The following is a 20,531-nucleotide window of genomic DNA, read 5'->3' as shown; positions in this document are numbered from 1 at the left end:
ACTTCTGAGACTTGTCAACGCGCTGAAAATTGATGTCTTGTCAGATGATGTTCTCGCTGTTTTTAAAACGTGATTCCATCGATTCCTCTCCGTCTGTTATCTGTAGCTCGTTCGCCCTTCCTGTTGCACTGCTTGTCACTTATTTCAATATGGCTGTTTCATGGCGAGATGATAAAGCCATTATCTAGCCTATTCACAGACTGTCACACGCCATCGCCGAGCGGGTAACAATTAATTTTCTCCTAGCGACAAAGCCTCAGCGGCTCCCTGAATTGAGATTACATTTCTTTGTCAATTTTTATTTGAAAATGTATATTTCACAAACGGTGTGTGCGTGTGTTAGTGTGTGTGTGTGTGTGTGTGTGTGTGTGTGTGTGTGTGTGTGTTAGCGTGTGTTAGCGTGTGTGTGTGTGTGTGTGTGTGTGTGTGTGTGTGTGTGTGTGCATGCAGTGTTCAGTTGGCTCACAATGCATTTGATTCCCCTCAGTGGGGCCTCAGAGCTGTCAGCTGGAGAGTCACTGGGATGCTCTGGATTGTGACAAACTGCAGCAGATGACAGTTGAAAGATGACGGCGAGTGATTGTGCTGCACTGCCGGCAGACGGGACTTCACCATTTAATATGAGTAATGCATCATGTTTCGCATACGTTCACATGTCGGATTCAGATCCTTTACTTGAGAAAAAGTACTAATATCACACCGCAAGTAAAAGTCCTGCATTCAAAACTTTTAAGTTAAATTATGTATCACAAAAGTGAACTTTAAGTTTAAAATAGCTCACTGTGCAAGTAAAAAGCTCCCTGCCAGTGTTTTACTATTATATTATCTGATGTTTCTGGTTAAATATTACTGCTGCATTCATGTGCATTTTACTGCTATAGGTGTTTAAGGCAGTTTAACTACTACTGCTCAGAAAAACCTTAATATTTCAGTTTACCTGAAACATTCAAATTCAATATCAATACTTGGAGATATTTGGTTTTCATTGGACAGGAAGGGGATTGAAATTAATTAAAAGCTGTCAGATAAATATAGCAGTGTAAAAAATACAATATGTGTCAAAATAAGACATAAAAGATAAATCTCAGCAGTCTTAACTGTGCCGTGTGTTGATAAATCCACGGCGCTGTCCGTGGTGCTGAAGGCAGTTCTGTGATAGCGACTTATTCTCTGGGTCGCGTCTGTCCGTCGGTTTTGTCTTGGATCTGTAACATTCTCTCAACTGTCCAACCGGGTTGGGGTTAGTTTAGCGCATTAGCATGCTTATTAGCGCTCACCAAGTACAGTTGAGGATAATGGAAATGTTGCACGTATTTAACGGTGTCTTAATGATGGTCAATTCTAGCTACAACACTTAGCAAACAACCAAACCAAATTGCAGTATTTAAAATCAAAATGTTTTAATTAAATGACAGCTGGCTGTTTGGGCTAAAGCTAACGCTAAATGTGACTCACTGAATTCTACCATGCTAATATCTGTTATCGAAGAAAGAGATATCCATTTTGATGAACTATGACGTCTTGGTAAGTCAGTCTGTTATTATTTACTAAGTCAGGTGACAATAGAGATACATTGTTAAACTACCTAGTCATGCTAAACATAACTAGCCTAGATTAGCAGCCAGTAACTGACAGATTTTTCCTGTTGTTTAGTTGAGTTCCTTGGAATCACATATTTAAATGTTATCAACAGCATACAAATGTATTACATTGATTTGAATATAAATATTGAAGTTTTTCAGATAGAATGTAGTAAACAGACACCAAAGCAAGCAGTCACAAGCTAGTTTTGAGCAATTTAATAGAGATTTCCTCTAATTCCTATGACATTTGTAGTGTAAATAATCAAATACATTTTGTTTGTATGAAGTGTTTTTTTTTGTTTTGCTCATATTGCTTTAATCTGAAGATAATTGAAGTAGTTAAAGTAAACAGCCTGAAAACCGTAAAATAAATGCATTAAAACCTTTCTATCTGTTATGCTGTGAAAACTGTTAACCTTTTCTCAAGTTTACTGCTTCTGTATAGTAATACTCTCTTTATTTGTAAGGCAGAGTGGTTTTCTGCTGATTAGTTTATGGAAATGTGCGTGTAATAAAAAATAAAATGCTATTAGCGATAATGGGATATTATTTCGGGCTGTGTGATCGAAGGTGACTGTGATTTTAGTTTATGATTTATATAGAAAAACAAGCGGTTACATCCACTTTCTCATATCTCTAGGCCCTCTTGAGTCTGCACAGCGACAAAGCTGGTGGTGGAGGAGAGAAAACACCTCATTATGAAATAGACATGCTGTATTCAGCACAAAATATGTCACCGCTGTCTGACGCCGAACTGCTTACCGTGATAAGAAAAATGCCTGCGTTGTTGTGCCTGAGAAACTTCAGTTGGATTTGGGGGGGAATCAAAGCGGCAAGGTTGAGATGCGTTTGGTTCCCAGAAAACCCGAACGCGACATTGAATGAGATCCGGGGGTCGGAGGGTTCCTCTCCAACATCCTGGAGCTCAGCGTGAGGAAGCTACTGTACAATCAATCAAAAGTCCGTGGCTCTCATCCTGAAAAAAAACACCAATAAATCAATAATTATAACACAAAGCTCAGGGATGGAGGAAAAAAAGTTAGCAAAAGAGCTTCGTGAAGTAAAAACGCATACTACAGTATGATTGATGGATGGAACTTTAGACGGAGATGCATCTGAATGCTGCGTCTTTCCTTGAGAAGTGCAGATTTATGGCGACGGACCTGCCGAAGGCCTCGTCCTCCACCTCCTCAGACTACTATTAATCACCTACACCTGGATTAGAGATGCCGGAATTGCTATAATTAATAACCGTAAAACCTCTGGGAATGTTTAAGCAGCCAGTCACATTTGTTTGCGTGGGGGACTTGGACACTGACGGACAACCTCGCATTTTAAAAGACCCTGAGTCAGACAGTCACTCCTCATAAGTTTACTCAATCTTCAAATCTTCTGTTTTTTGTACCAAACTTTTGGTCCGCCTCGTTTCACAGCATCTGAGGAAGCGGTTCAAGACTCGAGACACACTTCTGCTGTTCAGCGGATGCATTTACAGTCTTAAACCTGTGAGTGGAGCTGCCAGCCACTCACACTGCCAGTGTGTGTGTGTGTGTGTGTGTGTGTGTGTAGCTTCTCCTTCACTGATCACAGGACAGAATAGTATGACAATTAAGACAATGGAGCAGACAGAATGAGGCCCTGTGTGTTTTCATTTATACTACCCTCCCCTCCCCCAACAATCCTTTTCATTCCCTTCATCTCTTAGCTGTGAAGTAACACTAAAATTAGAGCCGTTTATCGCTTATCATTTAATCCTTCTCCCAAACCGCTCCCTTGAAAAACAAAAAGAAACCACATAAATGTAAATAGAATCAAGTGCAGCAGAATGGCAGCCTAATAAGGGTCTGTTAATTTTTAGTTTTGAGCTCACGTGCCTGATTAAACTAGAGGAAGCATGAATATTTGTTGAGAATATCTAATACGCATAATCGTGATTATGGGAATTCAGGCTCCATTACATTTTTGAATTATCCAATATTGCGTACATTAAAAGCTCACAAAATATTCATGTCCTACAGTCTTTTTTTGTTGTTGTTGTTGTTGTTGTTGTTGTTGTTGTTGTTGTTGTTGTTGCTGCATTTACAAAAAAAAAATCTGGTTCCAGCTTTGTGCTGTTTATATGCATGTGGTGGCTCCCAGTGTTCCTCCAGAGACATTCATTTGCTCTACTGGCAGCTTTGGCAGCAATCACAGCAATGACCCGGCCTAATGTAGCGAGGAGATCAGTAGACCACGGTGAAAATCCTCCCTGCCTCCCTCTCTCCCCCCTCCCTGCCTCCCTGCCTCCCTCCCTCCCTCCCTCACACACATGGAGGCAGGAACATCTGCGACAAACTAAACAAAAGACCAGAGAGCTGAACTGGATCATCAGCATCAACTGAGCCAGTACCTGCATGGTGTTTTGTCTTTTCTCAGCATGGTTTGTTTATTTATTTAATTATATACACACACACACACACACACACACACACACACATGGTATGAGGCCTGCTCCTACTTTCACCCCTCAGAAGCAGCTTTGATTTGATGGCAGGTGACTGATGCTGTGAAAAGAACCCGGGGCAGTGTTCTTGTAAGCATTAAAACGTGTGTTTCATCATGACAGCACTCTCCCAGATGAATATTTCAGGCAGAAGGTGGGATGGCAGCAGGATCTGGTGTTGGAATGGGGGGGTGGGGGGTGAAGCGTTGGTTAAAATGCTGTTCAGTGTCCCTGAGAGCTCAATGCACTGCAGCTAAAAACCAACGCAACTAAGACAAAGACCGGCACACATGAAGCTTAATGAATACGTACAGACTTAGCGTGAGAGCTAAAGCTAGCTATCTCATTAGTTGTGTGCATTTCATCAGTTCATATGGATTGTGAGGCTAATGCTAGAAGTATAGCAAATATCAGCAATAATAACTGAATCATGCAATAATCAGAATATTGAACAAAACATAAATCTTACGATCATTTTCTATCACCACTTCAGAACTGAGTTTCTTTATTTGCAGCATGTTTTGTTTTTGCTTATATTTCTATATTCTATTTACAGTGTTTTTTAAAAAATTCGATTGCATTTTCCATATTTGGATGCGTGGTCTATATTTGCAGTGCTGTTCTGTATTAAATTGTGTTTCCTGTATTTTCAGCATGTGTTTGTATTCAATTCTGTTTTGTTTTTTAAAGCTCTGGCTTGTGTAATATTGAAATACCTAAAATAATCTGGAATCATTGTGAAAAATCTGTTATTAGCACTGCAGAGTGGATGGAATAAATTTAAAATGACTGTGTGAGGTGTTATTTCACCTTAAAGTGCAACCTTTGGTGATGCTTTACAATATTGAATTAGGGGATCAAGAGTTCTTTACACAATTCATATCCATTGACATTTTGTGGGCTCACGGGTTGCACATTGTGCCCCTGTGGAGAAAGCAATCGATGGCCTCAGCATTTCTCTGTGGACTGACGGTATTTTGCAGAGCTGTGTGTGTGTGTGTGTGTGTGTGTGTGTGTGTGTGTGTGTGTGTGTGTGTGTGTGTGTGTGTGTGTGTGTGTGTGTGTGTGCGCCCCACACAGGCGCAGGGTCCTGTTGCTGTGCAGCCCATGGGAGAGCTCTGCACACAACTCTGTAGATTCACACAAGGTGAAAAGGTGGTGGAGATGCTGCTTACTCATCTATTCTGCTCACGTTTGGACCAAGAAGGCAGATAGAGACAGGGGGCGGGGGGGGAGGGGGGGTGTACCTCCTTCACAGCTGAACCCCCTAAATGTCATGGTGGGGGCAGCACGTTATTGCCATGGAAACCCAGCCTTAGTAATATTTGATTTTGATCAGCAGAGAAGCTCCGATGAGATCCCTCTCACCTGCCTTCTGCTCTCCAGGTGACAGGATTTCCAAAGTAATGGAACAGATTGAAGCTCTTGTGGGATTAGTTTTAACTCTGGTGATAATTGGACTGGGGGAAGAAACGGGGACACCGTCTCCTTGTTTTCTCCTTTCCCCCTTTTCCATATAGAGTTGCTCTCAGTGTATACGTTTCTCCCAAAGCCTGAAATACCTGCTTGCAGCACATAGCAATACCATGCAATCTGAGCCCGAATGTGCCCCTAAATTACGTCATTACCATTAGGCCCAAAATTCACAAAACGACACACCTGAGTCATGATTACTGTATCTAATGCTGCGCAGGCCCAACTGCCTGCAATATGAACCCTTCTGTCTAGACACCCATTACCCGCCTGCACCTAAAACAGGGGAATCAATACCATCGCAGGGAGTCATAATGGCCCAATTACTGTTTGTAGGTTTGTCAATGCCACGTCTCTGAGGACGCCTGCAAAAGGCCACACCAACAACACACTCGTGTGCTGGAGCAATGCCATACATTTGTAATGGAGTGTGTGTGTGTGTGTGTGTGTGTGTGTATGTGTGTGTGTGTGTGTGTGTGTGTGTGTGTGTGTGTGTGTGTGTGTGTGTGTGTGATTGTATATTCTCGGCTGCACCGCTGTGACATTTAAGCGAAACAGGTGCTCATGCGTGTTCGGCAGCTCGGTTTATATTGTGATATGAAACAACAGGATTCAGTTTGCCGCACTTGAATATGTGATAATAAAATAACAGAGCACATTGTTTTTTAGTTTGAGGTAGTTGTACTTTGCTTAAGTGTTTCCATTTTCTGCCGCTTTATACTTCTACTCCAATACTGTACTTTCTTTTACTCCACTACATTTGATTGCTTTCATTCAGATTAATCCAAAAAAATAAATTATTATTGGTTAAGGGGGAAGTTATTGAGCCAAAAAAACAATACTATACTATAATATAAATATTTTCTGGGCCATTCTGCATATTGAGTGCTTAGTCTAGAAATACTCACATATTATATCGCGTGGTACATAAGTATGTTACGTGTGCATACCCAAAATGTAATGTATAAAATCAAGATTTTGCATCGTTGATTCTTGCTTAAATTGCATAACTAGAATGAATTAGTCATTGGTGATGGAATTAAAACATTCATCACAATAACGTAGGTCTGTGTGTTTTGTCCTTTGTTTGCGTTAGTTCTTTCCTGCTCTCCATCCGTCATCCGGACCTTGTTCTCCTCCTCCTCCTCCTCCTCCTCCTCCTCCTCCTCCTCCTTCACCTGCCTGTGAAGAATGGCTTCATATGAACTGCATAAATCATGGACCAGCGAACAGGTGACCACCTCCAAATGAGACGTACACTTAGTAAAGGTGAAACGGTTGTAAAGGGACAGAAAGGATTATACAGTTAAAAAAAAGATTGACTTCTGTGCAGTTTCAAGGTACTGGTACTGCATTATTCGCTGCTTTATACTTCATACTCCACGTATGAAGTATAACAGTTTAAAACAGTTCAGAGGGAAATGTTTTAAACTGTTTACTGCACTGCATAGGGCGACTTTATTTTATAGGCAGTTTAAGATTTTACATGGAAATACATTTGATCAACTTATAAATGCCAACACATTATTAAAGATTAAACCAAATGTAGTGAAGTAAAAAAGTACCAAATCTCCCTGAAAGATGGAGTATAAAGTACCTTAAATTTGTACGTGAGTAAATCACAAAAGCACAGGTTATAATCATGTGTGTGACAGGAACACGACACGCTACTACAAACTACAAATATGGACAGAGTAGAAACACACACGCGCTGAAATCACAGTTCATGTACCAACAACTTAAACTGTATTCTAGTTTAGTTCAAAACCCTCTGATATTGCAGCACACTGCTACCTGAGAGCCTGCATTTGAAATAATTGTTGTAGACATTTGTACATTTCCTGAAGTGAAGGGTATGAATACTTCCTCCCCGCCTGCACTCAGGTATCTCACCTGTATTAGAGTGACAGCAAAGGTCGTGCCGATGTAAAAGGTCCGTACGTTAGCCTCCCACGCGGGCGACCGGGCCCCCTCTCTGGAGGTCTGCGTCACATCGAGGGAAGGGAATTGAAGAGTCGGGCCTGTAAGAGGCTTCTTTTTGGGACCATTAGTCAAAGGCGGGGACACTATCAAGGCTTTGATTACACCGGTGTGGAGTATTCCCCCCGGGTCCTCTCTTCTTCATTCATATTCTGCTCTTTAAACATCCCATTCATCAATTACCACCACTGCAGCACCACCACATGGTCGCCATTGTTCATTTAGACTCACACACACACACACACACACACACACACACTGGGCGCACACACATTATGCAGGTTGTGCACAAACATCCCCCAAACATACTCTTCCCATTATCATATACATGCACAGATGCACACTTGCACACAGGCTGATTTGCTGGATGTCGCTGCTGAGTGTCCTCACACAAAGACACTGGTGTGGATCCAGAGAAAGGTTTCTTTATGTGCTTGTGACTGGATGCTGTTTGAAATGTTTTCAACACCTTCGTTTGGGGAGTATGAACGTGTTTTAACACTATTTTTATCCACGTTAGAGGCGTGACTTTCAATCTGTCTGCCCACATTTGATCCCGACTAAAATATCGCAACAACTGTTAGATGGGTTGCAACTAAATAGTTGACATTCATGTTCCCCAGATGATGAATCCTCCTCACTTTGGTGATCCTTTGACCCTTTTTTTTGACCCATGAGATTTGGTTCATGTTAATTTCCCCTTTCGTCCCCCTGTGACTCTTCTGGAGTTTCAAGAAGTTTAAGTCCCACTAAAGGTAAAATGTGTGTGTTATGTTTGTGTGGTCAGAGTTGATGCAGTACAAAATGTGCCTAGTTGCCTCCATTAGCTGTTTGTCACAGCCACTGCTGCAACTATCACCAGGCCAAACTACAATAACTAACTTCCCTTGCGCCTCAAGCAGTATCTTTTCACCTCCATCCCCCCAAACCCTCTTCAACTCTCCCACAACCCCCTCGGGGAGGGGCGCCTCGCGGTTTAAAAACCTCGGGGTGAGATGGATGGAGGGAGACAGACAAACAAAGGGAAGTAGACGGGAGGAAATCATCACTGTTGTGTGCCGTGCGGGTCCAGATGGAGAAGGAAACATGGCCGAGTTGCTCGCAGCTTGAGAAGTGATTACAGTCATTTAGCCGGGCGGTGTATAGACGACAAGACCGCATGTACACACACACATATACATGCACATGGTGATATAGATATGTCACATAAATAATAGACACACAAATACTGCAAACGCTGCATAATTATGAGCGGAGAGACATCTGCTGCTGTGTTTGTCTGTCTGTAGTATCTGAAAACGATGCTGCCAGATTGAACCAAATTTGCCATCATGCTACTATTAGAAGTTAACTGCATCAAGATAAACAGCTAGTGGTGCTGTTCTTCTGTCAGGTGACAATTTACCAGAAAACTCAACACATAATAGAAGTATTTTACACGACAGAACTTGAGTAACGATAGTCGTTACATTCCACCACTGATGTTTGGCACATCCAGGCTCCCATCCAGCACATTTCCCCCTCACGTCGCTGCTCCAGCGTTCAGGTTCACGTCGAGTGTCCGACATTGAGGGGCTCTGAGGGGGATTGAATCACTCAGGAGCCTCGTTTTTTTCCCCGTCTTCCTCCTGTCGCCTCTGTCTCCCTCTCAGTCCTCCACGTCTGACGAGTCTGACACCAAAGCCTTGTTTTATCCCGGCTCCTCGAGCTTGAGCGTGACACTTGGCTCAGGTAGAGATACATGCTCTGAGCGACACGTTGGTTACGTGATATCTCATCCCGAGGCGGGGACGGAGAGCTCAGGGTGGGTCATTAGAGCAAGAAATACACCGTGAGCCTCAAGATTCTCCAGCAGCAAGTGTGGAAAGTACATTTACTCAAGTACTCTACTTTAAATGTGAGGTACTTATAATTTAGTCTTTCATGCACATTTCATGGAATGTTGCCTCTATGGTGGAGAAGGAACCAGAGCTAGTGCGGGAGGTGGAACGGTACTAGATATAGTTGGTTATGGAACCGAACTCCTGGAGAGGGGCTGGACTCTGGCCTTTTCAGGAGTTGCCCAGGATGAGAGGCGCTGGGCAGGTGTGGGAAGAAGCTAAGGTCAGACTGCACCACTGGCTGTAAAGGGATTGTACTCATAATAAAAACATGCGTAAAGGTGAATTTTGCATCCAGAAGAAACTAGAAAGGCCTGGTTTTACCAGATCCTTCTGTGCACTGAGGAGGAAAATCACCTTAAACATTAGCACCCATCTTTAAACAGCCCACTCCATTTGAGATAGCAGATATAATCTGGCAAAGCATTAATTAACTTCTCCTCGTGCTTTAATACAACATAAAGGTAATAGATACCCTCAGGTGAAATTCAACAAAGGTGTGTTTAATGTATTCACTTTTACTTTATCGTAAATCTCACAGGGAGGATTACATTACGGGGGGGCGAGGAATTATTGCAGGTCGAATGTTATCTAGAGGGGCGATTTTGATATTAAATTCAGGCCGTTTCTTTTCAGGTAGTGGTGGGTTGGAGTGAAATTATCTCTTAATTCAACAGAAAGCCGGTTTGCAGGCTTGTTAGGCAGGTGAATAAATGGCAACTATTAATTACCTGACAGGGAAGAGGTGGAAGACATCGCTCAGGCGTAAACGGGAAAGTATTAATTAGAATTTAATTACAGAACCCTGGTCATAAATATCAATAAAAGCTTTCATATATTTTCACTTGGGAACAGAGATATCTGTAGGGGAACCATGGAATTACAGCAAAGGATGACCATTTAACCATTACGTACAGCTATTTAATCCATTAATATATGACTTTTAGCTATTGAGTCCATATTTATATTACTTTTAGCTATTAAATCCATATATATGGATGGATAAATATTATACATATGGATATATATATATATATATATATTTTTTTTTAAGTTAACCCTTTCCAACATTTATTATTCATTTTAGCTATTTAATCAATTTATCAATGACATTCAGCTATTTATTCGATTGATCTTTTTACTTTTTAGCTGTTGAATCCCTTAATATATTACTTTTAGCTATTAAGTTCATGTACATATTACTTTTAGCTAATACGCCCAGGTATCTATTACCTTTTAACAAACTATTTTAACAATTTATCTGTTACTTTTAGGTATTGAATCTATTTATACATATCTTTTTTTTCACAGTGGGGTATCGGTACTTTTACTAAAGTAAAGAGTACTTCTTCCTGGCATAGTAATGTTTTTCCACTAGTATTTACTTTTACAATTAATTTACAACAATAGTGTCATCATGCACCATCATGTATCATAAATAATGTAACAAAATCATCAGTCAGACATTTTTTAAATAGTCATTCACGTTTGAAAAATGCTCCCAGTGAGGAGATGATACTTAATGTTAAAGAGCCTCGCCGTCAGCAGCACTTGTTAATGCCAATCAACAGGCGGAGAGGCCCGCTCTGTTGCTAGGAGACTGGGGAGGATATTTTCAGTCGGTCCCAGCGAGACTCTGATTGGTCGGTCATCTCTGGCCGCTCGTGTAACTGACCGTGAGTGCAATTACTAATGTTTCATCTCGAGATTAACTATTTTTGAATCTAGCACATTTGTATAAATTTGCCAAAATAGGGCTTTTGCATGGCGATCAAGCAATTTACCAACATAACCAAAACATAAAAAAACTGAAGAAACTGCTGCACATCAATAGGAAAGGTCTACACATAAGTACACTACTTACTGAAATGGAAATCCACCTAAATGATTGGACGAATTATGCTGCTGTCTTCACCATCTTCTCTCTTCCTGCGCTTCAGTGAGAAGCATTTTATTGTGAAAGGGTGGCCTTTCAGGAAACGCCTAATTACTACTGGCTGTTTCGCTTTCACTGTGACATTTATGAAAACTTTATGGACAGCAATCACCACAGCCTGTGACATTTTGGATTCCCTTTTAAAGATGTGAATATGAAGGTTTTTCTACTTTCCGGGCCACGGGACTTTAAAATGAAAACAACAACAATAGAAGCTGCTCGGCACCGATGAAAGAGCAACGGGAGGAAAGAGAGCCGCGGTGTTTTCATCCTGTGAGAAAAGGTCGTAAAAATGATGGATCGTGAAGGAGACAAAGGTCTTTTCACAGGATGGTGAACGCAGCACGTCATTGAAATTATTAAACAATATTACAATGTTGAGACTCTGTGGTCTACTACTTGGATATGTTTTATTTTGGATGTGTAAAAACGTTTCAATGTGCGAACACTCAAACATTTCTCAAGTAGCAGAGTATGAAGTACTTCCAAACACACTAAAAGTACTTGTATTTTAGGATACTGAAATATTTCATTTGTCATTATAGCATATTTCTAATTGTTCCACTAGAAGTATCGTAACAGTACTCTATATACTCCTGCAGTCAAGATATAATTTTAGTAAAAGTTCTTGTTGGGCAGTTATATTTGTATATACAGTATACAATATTATTGGAACATTTTTACTGATGTTAACACAAGTACCAGTTGGTGGAGGTGGAGAACAGTTTGAACTACTTTGCATATCATTTTACAATATTGCACAATATCATATGTTCGATATTCATCACGTTTTGTTTGTAATATCTAAGGAAATTAGTGAAGTAACGCACAATATTTCCCTTTGGAATGTAGGGATGTAGTAGTATAAAGAAAGCATGAAGTGTAGTACAAGTACCATAAAATTGTCTGTTATTACATTATAATACGTAAAAAACTTTAATTTTTGTTTGTACAACTGTGAGACAATCTCAGTGAAGGTTGGTGCAGTCAGTGTTTTTACATGGGCAGCTAATTGTACATAGATAATGGTATGTTTATGTACAAATACTCTGTGTGTCAACTGTAAACGTCATCACGCCGACTAGTCTGAAGATTAGAAAGTATATAAATATTTATTTGACACGTTTCTTATTTTCTCAGGGATGTTTTCTTACTTGAATGTCTCTCAATTTATTATGTTTTTAGCAGTTATCTTATCTTAGGTTGCTTCTAGTCTTTATGCTATGAGCGTGTTTGTGTTGTTTATGCCAGACACCCAGTCTAATAACCTGGGAAAGTGAGTAGACACCAACGTGGATTAGAAAACAAGCTGCTGAAACCACAACATCCTAACCTATACTGCCTAAACGACTGTTAATCTCATAAAGAAGTCGAACAATGTTGTTGCTCATCTAATTGACAAACGGTGTCACTAAACACCTTTTTAACTCAATTTGCATTCCTCTGCTTTGAAGCCACTGGAGGCTTTAATCTGACTGCCGATCTGTAGTTTGGGGCTACTTGTGTTGTGGGGCAGGTGAACTGTTCTCCCTGCAGTCACCCCACTGAGCCTTCATTTGCATACTGGATCAGATTATCATTACATTATGTATTCCAAGGACAAGCCTGAGCATGATGGATGATTGGTGCAGTCGAGTAATCTTCACCAAGGTGCTTCGTCCAACCTCGTATTTCTGCCATGACAAAAAAAAAAAAAAACTCGAACAACAGTGATGTAATGCTCAGCTGCTCCAGGGTCAGATTCTCAGTCCACAGATGCAGTTAATGTCAAAAATACAAAGCATTTTTTATTTAGATTGCTGTATATATATTTGTAATTTATTTATTTTTACAGGGGGCCAATCTGGCCAAGAGGACATCATAAAAAGTTAGTTTGTACTCAGGCAGTGCACTGAAAAAAACTTGGAGTTGAATTGACAAGATAAATATAAAATATCACCAGTTTTCTAATGTGGTAGGGATAATAATCTACAAAAAGCCTAACATAAAATACGAACACAGCGTGTAAATAATTTCATCTCACAGATTCTTCATCTTTTGAAAGTCTGACGATCTGATATCATGTGACACACCATCTCTGCAGTTCCCATAATGGATGACAGAGTAGATGGCTTCACTAATATGGCAGCAGGAGTGGAATAACAGGCCATGCTGGATGTGTGTGTGATTGAAGGTGATAACATGTATCCACGGTGCCAGTTACACAGATGGAGTTGCAGAAATAAGCTGCTGTCTGGTTACAGGATGTTCTGATTGATGGAGAAAGCATGTTGTTGTGGTATTTAGGGTTAGGTGCACAGAGATACAACATGATGTATGTGTGACTGATGCTGGTGAGATGTTAGCTATTAGCTAATGTGAATCACAACATCACCTGCTGCTAAAGCCCAAAGAAACAATAGACTGAACGCTCTGAAAAAAGGGTTTGATAGTCCAGTTTTGGCGAGGCAGTGGGAGTCAGGTGTTGTAGGCTTTATTGTCAATGACTATTTATTTTTCTGACTTTTTTCAACATGCTTTACTGTGACTTTTTTTGACATACTATACAATTACTTTTTTCATTATTTTTCCGGCAAACTATACTGACTTTTTTCATGATTATTTTTCCACAAACTATACTGACTTTTTTTCATGATTATTTTTCCACAAACTATACTGACTTTTTTCAAGATTTTTTCCTGACAAAATAAACCGTGACTTTCTTCATGATTTTTTTTCGACAAACTATACTGTGACTTTTTTCATGATTTTTTTCCAACTATACTGTGACTTTTTCATGATTTTTTTTCGACAAACTATACTATGACTTTTTCCATGATTTTTTCCGACAAACTATACTGTGACTTTTTCATGATTTTTTTTCGACAAACTATGCTGTGACTTTTTCATGATTTTTTTTCGACAAACTATACTGTGACTTTTTCAAGATTTTTTCCGACAAACTATACTGTGACTTTTTCATGTTTTTTTCCGACAAACTATACTGTGACTTTTTCAAGATTTTTTTTCGACAAACTATACTATGACTTTTTCATGTTTTTTTTTCGACAAACTACACTGTGACTTTTTCATGATTTTTTTTCGACAAACTATACTGTGACTTTTTCATGATTTTTTTTTCGACAAACTATACTATGACTTTTTCATGATTTTTTTCCCGACAAACTATACTATGACTTTTTCATGTTTTTTTTTCGACAAACTATGCTGTGACTTTTTCATGATTTTTTTCCGACAAACTATACTATGACTTTTTCCATGATTTTTTCCGACAAACTATAATGTGACTTTTTCAAGATTTTTTCCGACAAACTATACTATGACTTTTTCATGATTTTTTTCCGACAAACTATAATGTGACTTTTTCAAGATTTTTTCCGACAAACTATACTATGACTTTTTCATGATTTTTTTTCGACAAACTATACTGTGACTTTTTCATGATTTTTTTTTCGACAAACTATACTATGACTTTTTCATGTTTTTTTTATTTTTTTTATACTATGACTTTTTCATGTTTTTTTTTCGACAAACTACACTATGACTTTTTCATGATTTTTTTTCGACAAACTATACTGTGACTTTTTCATGATTTTTTTTTCGACAAACTATACTATGACTTTTTCATGATTTTTTTCCCGACAAACTATACTATGACTTTTTCATGATTTTTTTCCCGACAAACTATACTATGACTTTTTCATGTTTTTTTTTCGACAAACTATGCTGTGACTTTTTCATGATTTTTTTCCGACAAACTATACTATGACTTTTTCCATGATTTTTTCCGACAAACTATAATGTGACTTTTTCAAGATTTTTTCCGACAAACTATACTATGACTTTTTCATGATTTTTTTCCGACAAACTATAATGTGACTTTTTCAAGATTTTTTCCGACAAACTATACTATGACTTTTTCATGATTTTTTTTCGACAAACTATACTGTGACTTTTTCATGTTTTTTTCCGACAAACTATACTATGACTTTTTCATGATTTTTTTTCGACAAACTATACTGTGACTTTTTCATGTTTTTTTCCGACAAACTATGCTGTGACTTTTTCATGATTTTTTTTCGACAAACTACACTGTGACTTTTTCATGATTTTTTCCGACAAACTATACTGTGACTTTTTCATGATTTTTTTTCGACAAACTATACTGTGACTTTTTCATGATTTTTTTTTCGACAAACTATACTATGACTTTTTCATTATTTTTTTCCCGACAAACTATACTATGACTTTTTCATGTTTTTTTTCCGACAAACTATGCTGTGACTTTTTCATGATTTTTTTCCGACAAACTATACTATGACTTTTTCATGTTTTTTTTCCGACAAACTATGCTGTGACTTTTTCATGATTTTTTTCCGACAAACTATACTATGACTTTTTCCATGATTTTTTCCGACAAACTATAATGTGACTTTTTCAAGATTTTTTCCGACAAACTATACTATGACTTTTTCATGATTTTTTTCCGACAAACTATACTATGACTTTTTCATGATTTTTTTTCGACAAACTACACTGTGACTTTTTCATGTTTTTTTCCGACAAACTATGCTGTGACTTTTTCATGATTTTTTTTCGACAAACTACACTGTGACTTTTTCATGATTTTTTCCGACAAACTATACTGTGACTTTTTCATGATTTTTTTTCGACAAACTATACTGTGACTTTTTCATGATTTTTTTTTCGACAAACTATACTATGACTTTTTCATGATTTTTTTCCCGACAAACTATACTATGACTTTTTCATGTTTTTTTTCCGACAAACTATGCTGTGACTTTTTCATGATTTTTTTCCGACAAACTATACTATGACTTTTTCATGATTTTTTTTTCGCCAAACTATACTATGACTTTTTCATGATTTTTTTTTCGCCAAACTCCCCTGCAGGTGTCAACGGTGCGTCCGTAGTTTTATCCAACACGCCCGCCACCGCCATCTGTTGTTCCGTCCAACGCCGTTTAAAAACAAATGTATCCATGATCAATTTTGACCAGCTTACTAACGTTAACTTAACGTGAGTGACTATAAGCCGCTAACGCGAACTGCTAGAGCCAGGTAGCTTACAAACTAGTAGCCTGCTGTCTCTGTGTCGAGCATACACTAAAAGCGGGCTCACATGAGTGACGTTGACGTACGGACAGTACAGTCTGTTAATGAACCCAGATCAGTGACAGTTGTCATCGCAGCTGCCTGAATGCCGTTACGACGTGACGTGGTGGTGCTGTTGAACTCCGCACTTTTCACATGGGAGAGAGAGGGGGATGTGACATGTATCAAAGGATCTCCAGCCGGGATTCGAACCTGAGGCTGCTGCATATATGCAGACATGGGTAAATGGCATGCACTCTAACCACTCAACCACCTGCCTGCCATGAATAAGACTTTTTATAACTATTTTGCACTCACTACACTCAGATTTTGATTGACACGCGATATAGAAGCATATGTTAGGACTTTTACATCATTTTTACAACATTTTATGAATTTTGTCGATTTTTCACTTTTTTTCCGACATGCTCTAGTATGACTTTTTTTTTTCCTGAAAAAGTTGATCATGGCTTTTTATGGCTGTTTTGGACTCACTACACTGAGACTAGGCGCGTCAAGCGAGATGAGCGATTTTTATGCCTTTTTAACAATTTTAAATATTTTTTTATGAATATATCCTGACTGACTTTTTCGTGAATTTTCGACATGCTATAGCACCTTAATAAGTCACTCTCTCCTTGAATCCTTGAAAACCTTGAATACACTCTGGTTGAACAAAAATGTTGAATGCAAATATAATAATTGCAGAATTGCAGACTGCTTGCTGTGCCACCTGACTTAATCCAACTGCACCAATACACCATCCCACGCGTCTCGTCTGTTTAGGGTTTTTTCGGCGGGGACCACCGGGCCTGAAAAAAATTCTAGGGGAAACACTGTATCGTATGTCCAAGAAAGTCATAATATCTTGAAAAAAGTCATAGTAGTATGTTGTAATGTTCATATTAAATCATGTCCCAAAAAGTCAAAGTATAGCCTGTCCAAAAAAAGTGATGGAAAAAAGTCATAGTATTTTTCCAACATATGTTTTGACATACCACATTGACTTTTTATAGCAAACTTAAAATGTTTTTCTCTGTGAGCTACTAAAATCAAGACTGCATAGACTTAATCCTCTGGAAAAAAACAAATTTAATTAAAACAAATGTTGATTCATTAACAAGTTTATAAAACAGTGATTTAGTTACATAAATAAATCGATCAGTGTATCAAATCTTAGTTTCAACTTCATGAGCATGTTGACGTGGTTGTACAATCATTTACCTAACTCAATAAATAAAAAGGGAGCATATTTTCAAACAAAAGAGCTACTAACGAGACGACACTGAAGAGAAAAACAACGTAATGGAGCTTTTAAAGCACAGAATACAGTTCAGCTAAAATGAAATAAAAAAAGAAGGTTGTAGCCAAAGTTGTATCGACGTATGAGAAAAGTTTGGTAGTTAGAACTCCCATTTGGTTATTTTAAAGCATTAAGACAAGGCAAGAAAGAAGGCTGTTCTTGTGTGAGGGATTCTAGAGAGAAATTGAAGAGAAGAAAAAAATGGAACAGTCAAGACCGACAGCAAAGAGCAACTTTCTGTCTTGCACAAAGTCGGGATGTCAGAAGAAGAGGCGTGGACAGAGAACTTCTTGTGACAGAATCAAAGCAGAAGGCAGATTCCACTTGAACATCGCAGCTGTACTTTGTCACTGCGTTTGCCTCCACAGTAGTCTCTTTCTCCCGACTAACAACCCTCAATACACTTCTGTTTTCAAGAGAATACTCACTCTTGCAATGTCCGCTTCCTGTCTTGGCTTCTGCGGTTCATTACATGTCTGCAGAGCCAAAGAAAAAACCAGCCAGTAACGTCCTCCTGTTGTGAATTGGCCCCTGATACAATGCAAGGCAAACGTTTTTAGAAGTCCTTCTGATATGTTGTTTGTTTCAAAAAACAGAAAAGTACTGCAGCTTCAAGTATTGTGCCTTACATAGAATATTCTGTCATAAATTAGTTAACATATACATCTTTTTTTTTTTCAATATTCAGACATATACTTTCATATATACAGGACAATAAAATGCTTTTGTTCTCTTTTTGTCTGTTTTTTTCTTGTTTTTTTTTCTAAGAGAAATCCCTGAGAATGTATGTTGACAGTTTGTTTTTTTGTTTCTGCGACAGTAAATTAAGCATACTGAATGTTGGAGACGACACTGCAAAGCCCAAAACAATCAGCCTTCAAAACAAATATGGAACCCAGTAAAAACTGAACTTTGTCTTTGTCTTCACAGATCAGATGGGCGAGAACTTGGAGGGGGGAAAAAAAGAGTAAAGCTGGATCCTTTTTTAAAAAAAGAGGTACTTGTCACTTCAGATGGAGCTTCTCCATTTGGTTTAAAGCCGTTTTGTCTTCTTCTTTGAGGCTGTTGAACTGTTAGCTGAGGGAAGTAGGAGGTGCAAGGTGGACACTTTGCCACTGGACAATACAGTATAATATACTCAGTGTAAAACTCTCTCGCTTTCATACATATATAAAGGGAAAACACGCAAACTTCCACAAATTGTCTCCTCCTGCACACTTATTTGTTTTATACACATCAATACCAGCTGTTGCTTTTATGGTTTACAGTGTTTGTTTGTTTTTTTTACACAAATTTTACCCTAAAACACATTTCATATCTTATTCCCGGGATGTCCAGTTCGTCTGCGCTCCTGCTTTCTGTTTCCACCTTGAGGAAAATTGTGTTCATTATCACATTCAAGGGTGCAGCTCAGAGTCGTAGGAATAAGATTTGCATGGATGTTATTTTGGGAGGATTTTCACTTCAAGTTAGAAAGGATGTTAAAAAAAAAAAAAAAAAGGGGGCAAGTCATCAACCGAATCTTTCCCGAACGAGCATCATGAGTTTTTTCTTGCCCTTGTATATCTGTTTCAGGTTGTCTATGAACTGTGTGAACTGGATGTGTCCGTCGTGCGCCATCAGGAACGTCTCTCTGGCTTTACTGAGGAACTCGATGAACTCGCTGTAGTGGCGTGGGCTGATGTGCGTCAGCCGAGAGTGCGTCGTGTTGATGTAGGCCCCGATCGTGGCGTCCAACAGCTGCCGGAGCGGCGCCTTGTCCAGCGGCATCAGCTTCCCAGAGTTCCTGCGGCTGTGCAGCGCCACCATGCCCGGGGTCGTGAGCGTGCACCGCCGCAAAATGTCCGACAAGACGGTGGCGCACTTCACGCTCTTCACCACCAGGGGGATGACGGACGCCAGTTCGTTTTTCCCCAGCGAGTGGCTGAGGGCGCACGCCCAGAGCACGTCGTTGATGGCCGGGTGCGTGTCTTGGTTGTAGCTGAGGTTCAGGTGAGTCATGGCTAACGTGGCCAGTTTGTACGCCCTCATCGGATAACCGCGGTGCTCCATGTAGCGTGCTATCGTAAACAGCTGTGTGTAGTTCATTCCCGTGGCGGCCGCGTCCAGTACAATCTGATAGGCTGTCTCAAAGGCAATGTGGTCCTTCTCGCAGAGCGTCAGAGCCGAGAGGGCACAGTTTTGGGGGTCCTTCATGGCGCACTGCAGCGCCAGGGTGCGAGCGGAGTTGGCCAGGTTCTCCTGCTGGTGGCAGTCCAGGTGCAGGCGGACGATGGTGCTGTTGGACATGACGGTGCTGGCCACGACGCTGGTGGCTTCCGTGGGGGTGAAGAGGGTGAACCAGCTCTGCATGATGCTGTCCAGCGCAAACACACCTAGACGGAGAGGAAGAGAGGTTACTCAGCGAGGAAGAACCTTTAGGGACTACTTTCTGTGGCATGTGACAGGTCAAAATAATGTGCAGCGTGCGTTGTTTACCTCCTGTTTGGGTAATGTTTGTCAAAACGACATATTTCTGAGGCGTTTGTAAGATTTATGACTTCCTTAAAGACAAAGAACTGCAAAAATGTTACTTTCTCTGTGATTTATTGACCATAACATCTAAAGTGTCGCCAGCGTTGTCCTTTAAATCCTGAAGTCTAGATTATAAAATGCATCAAAAACAACAATTCCTCACTGTCAGTAAAATGATAATGCTGCTTTTTTTACACCCCAAACACATTAAAATAAGTCAGCAGCCTTCCAATGACCTTTGACCTTGACCTGGATATTCCATTTC

The 20,531-nt window shown here is 39.5% G+C and overlaps 1 protein-coding gene across 1 annotated transcript in view; it reads right to left on the bottom strand.

Annotated features, from left to right (window-relative positions):
* Nucleotides 1-17,521: 17,521 nt before the first annotated feature.
* LOC311029387 (zinc finger SWIM domain-containing protein 6-like) overlaps nt 17,522-20,531 on the bottom strand; it is a 34,627-nt gene continuing 31,617 nt past the window's right edge. The window contains exon 14 of the mRNA XM_084034509.1: nt 17,522-20,127. Within this exon, the coding sequence (XP_083890635.1) occupies nt 19,265-20,127 (863 nt within the window). The 3' untranslated portion in view covers nt 17,522-19,264. The remainder of the gene's footprint in view (nt 20,128-20,531) is intronic.

Source organism: Eutrigla gurnardus, assembly GCF_963514095.1.
Source record: "Eutrigla gurnardus genome assembly, chromosome: 19".
NCBI classification, from domain to species: Eukaryota; Metazoa; Chordata; class Actinopteri; order Perciformes; family Triglidae; genus Eutrigla; species Eutrigla gurnardus.
The sequence above is the reverse complement of the archived record's forward strand: the minus strand, read 5'-3'. Positions and strand labels throughout refer to the sequence as shown.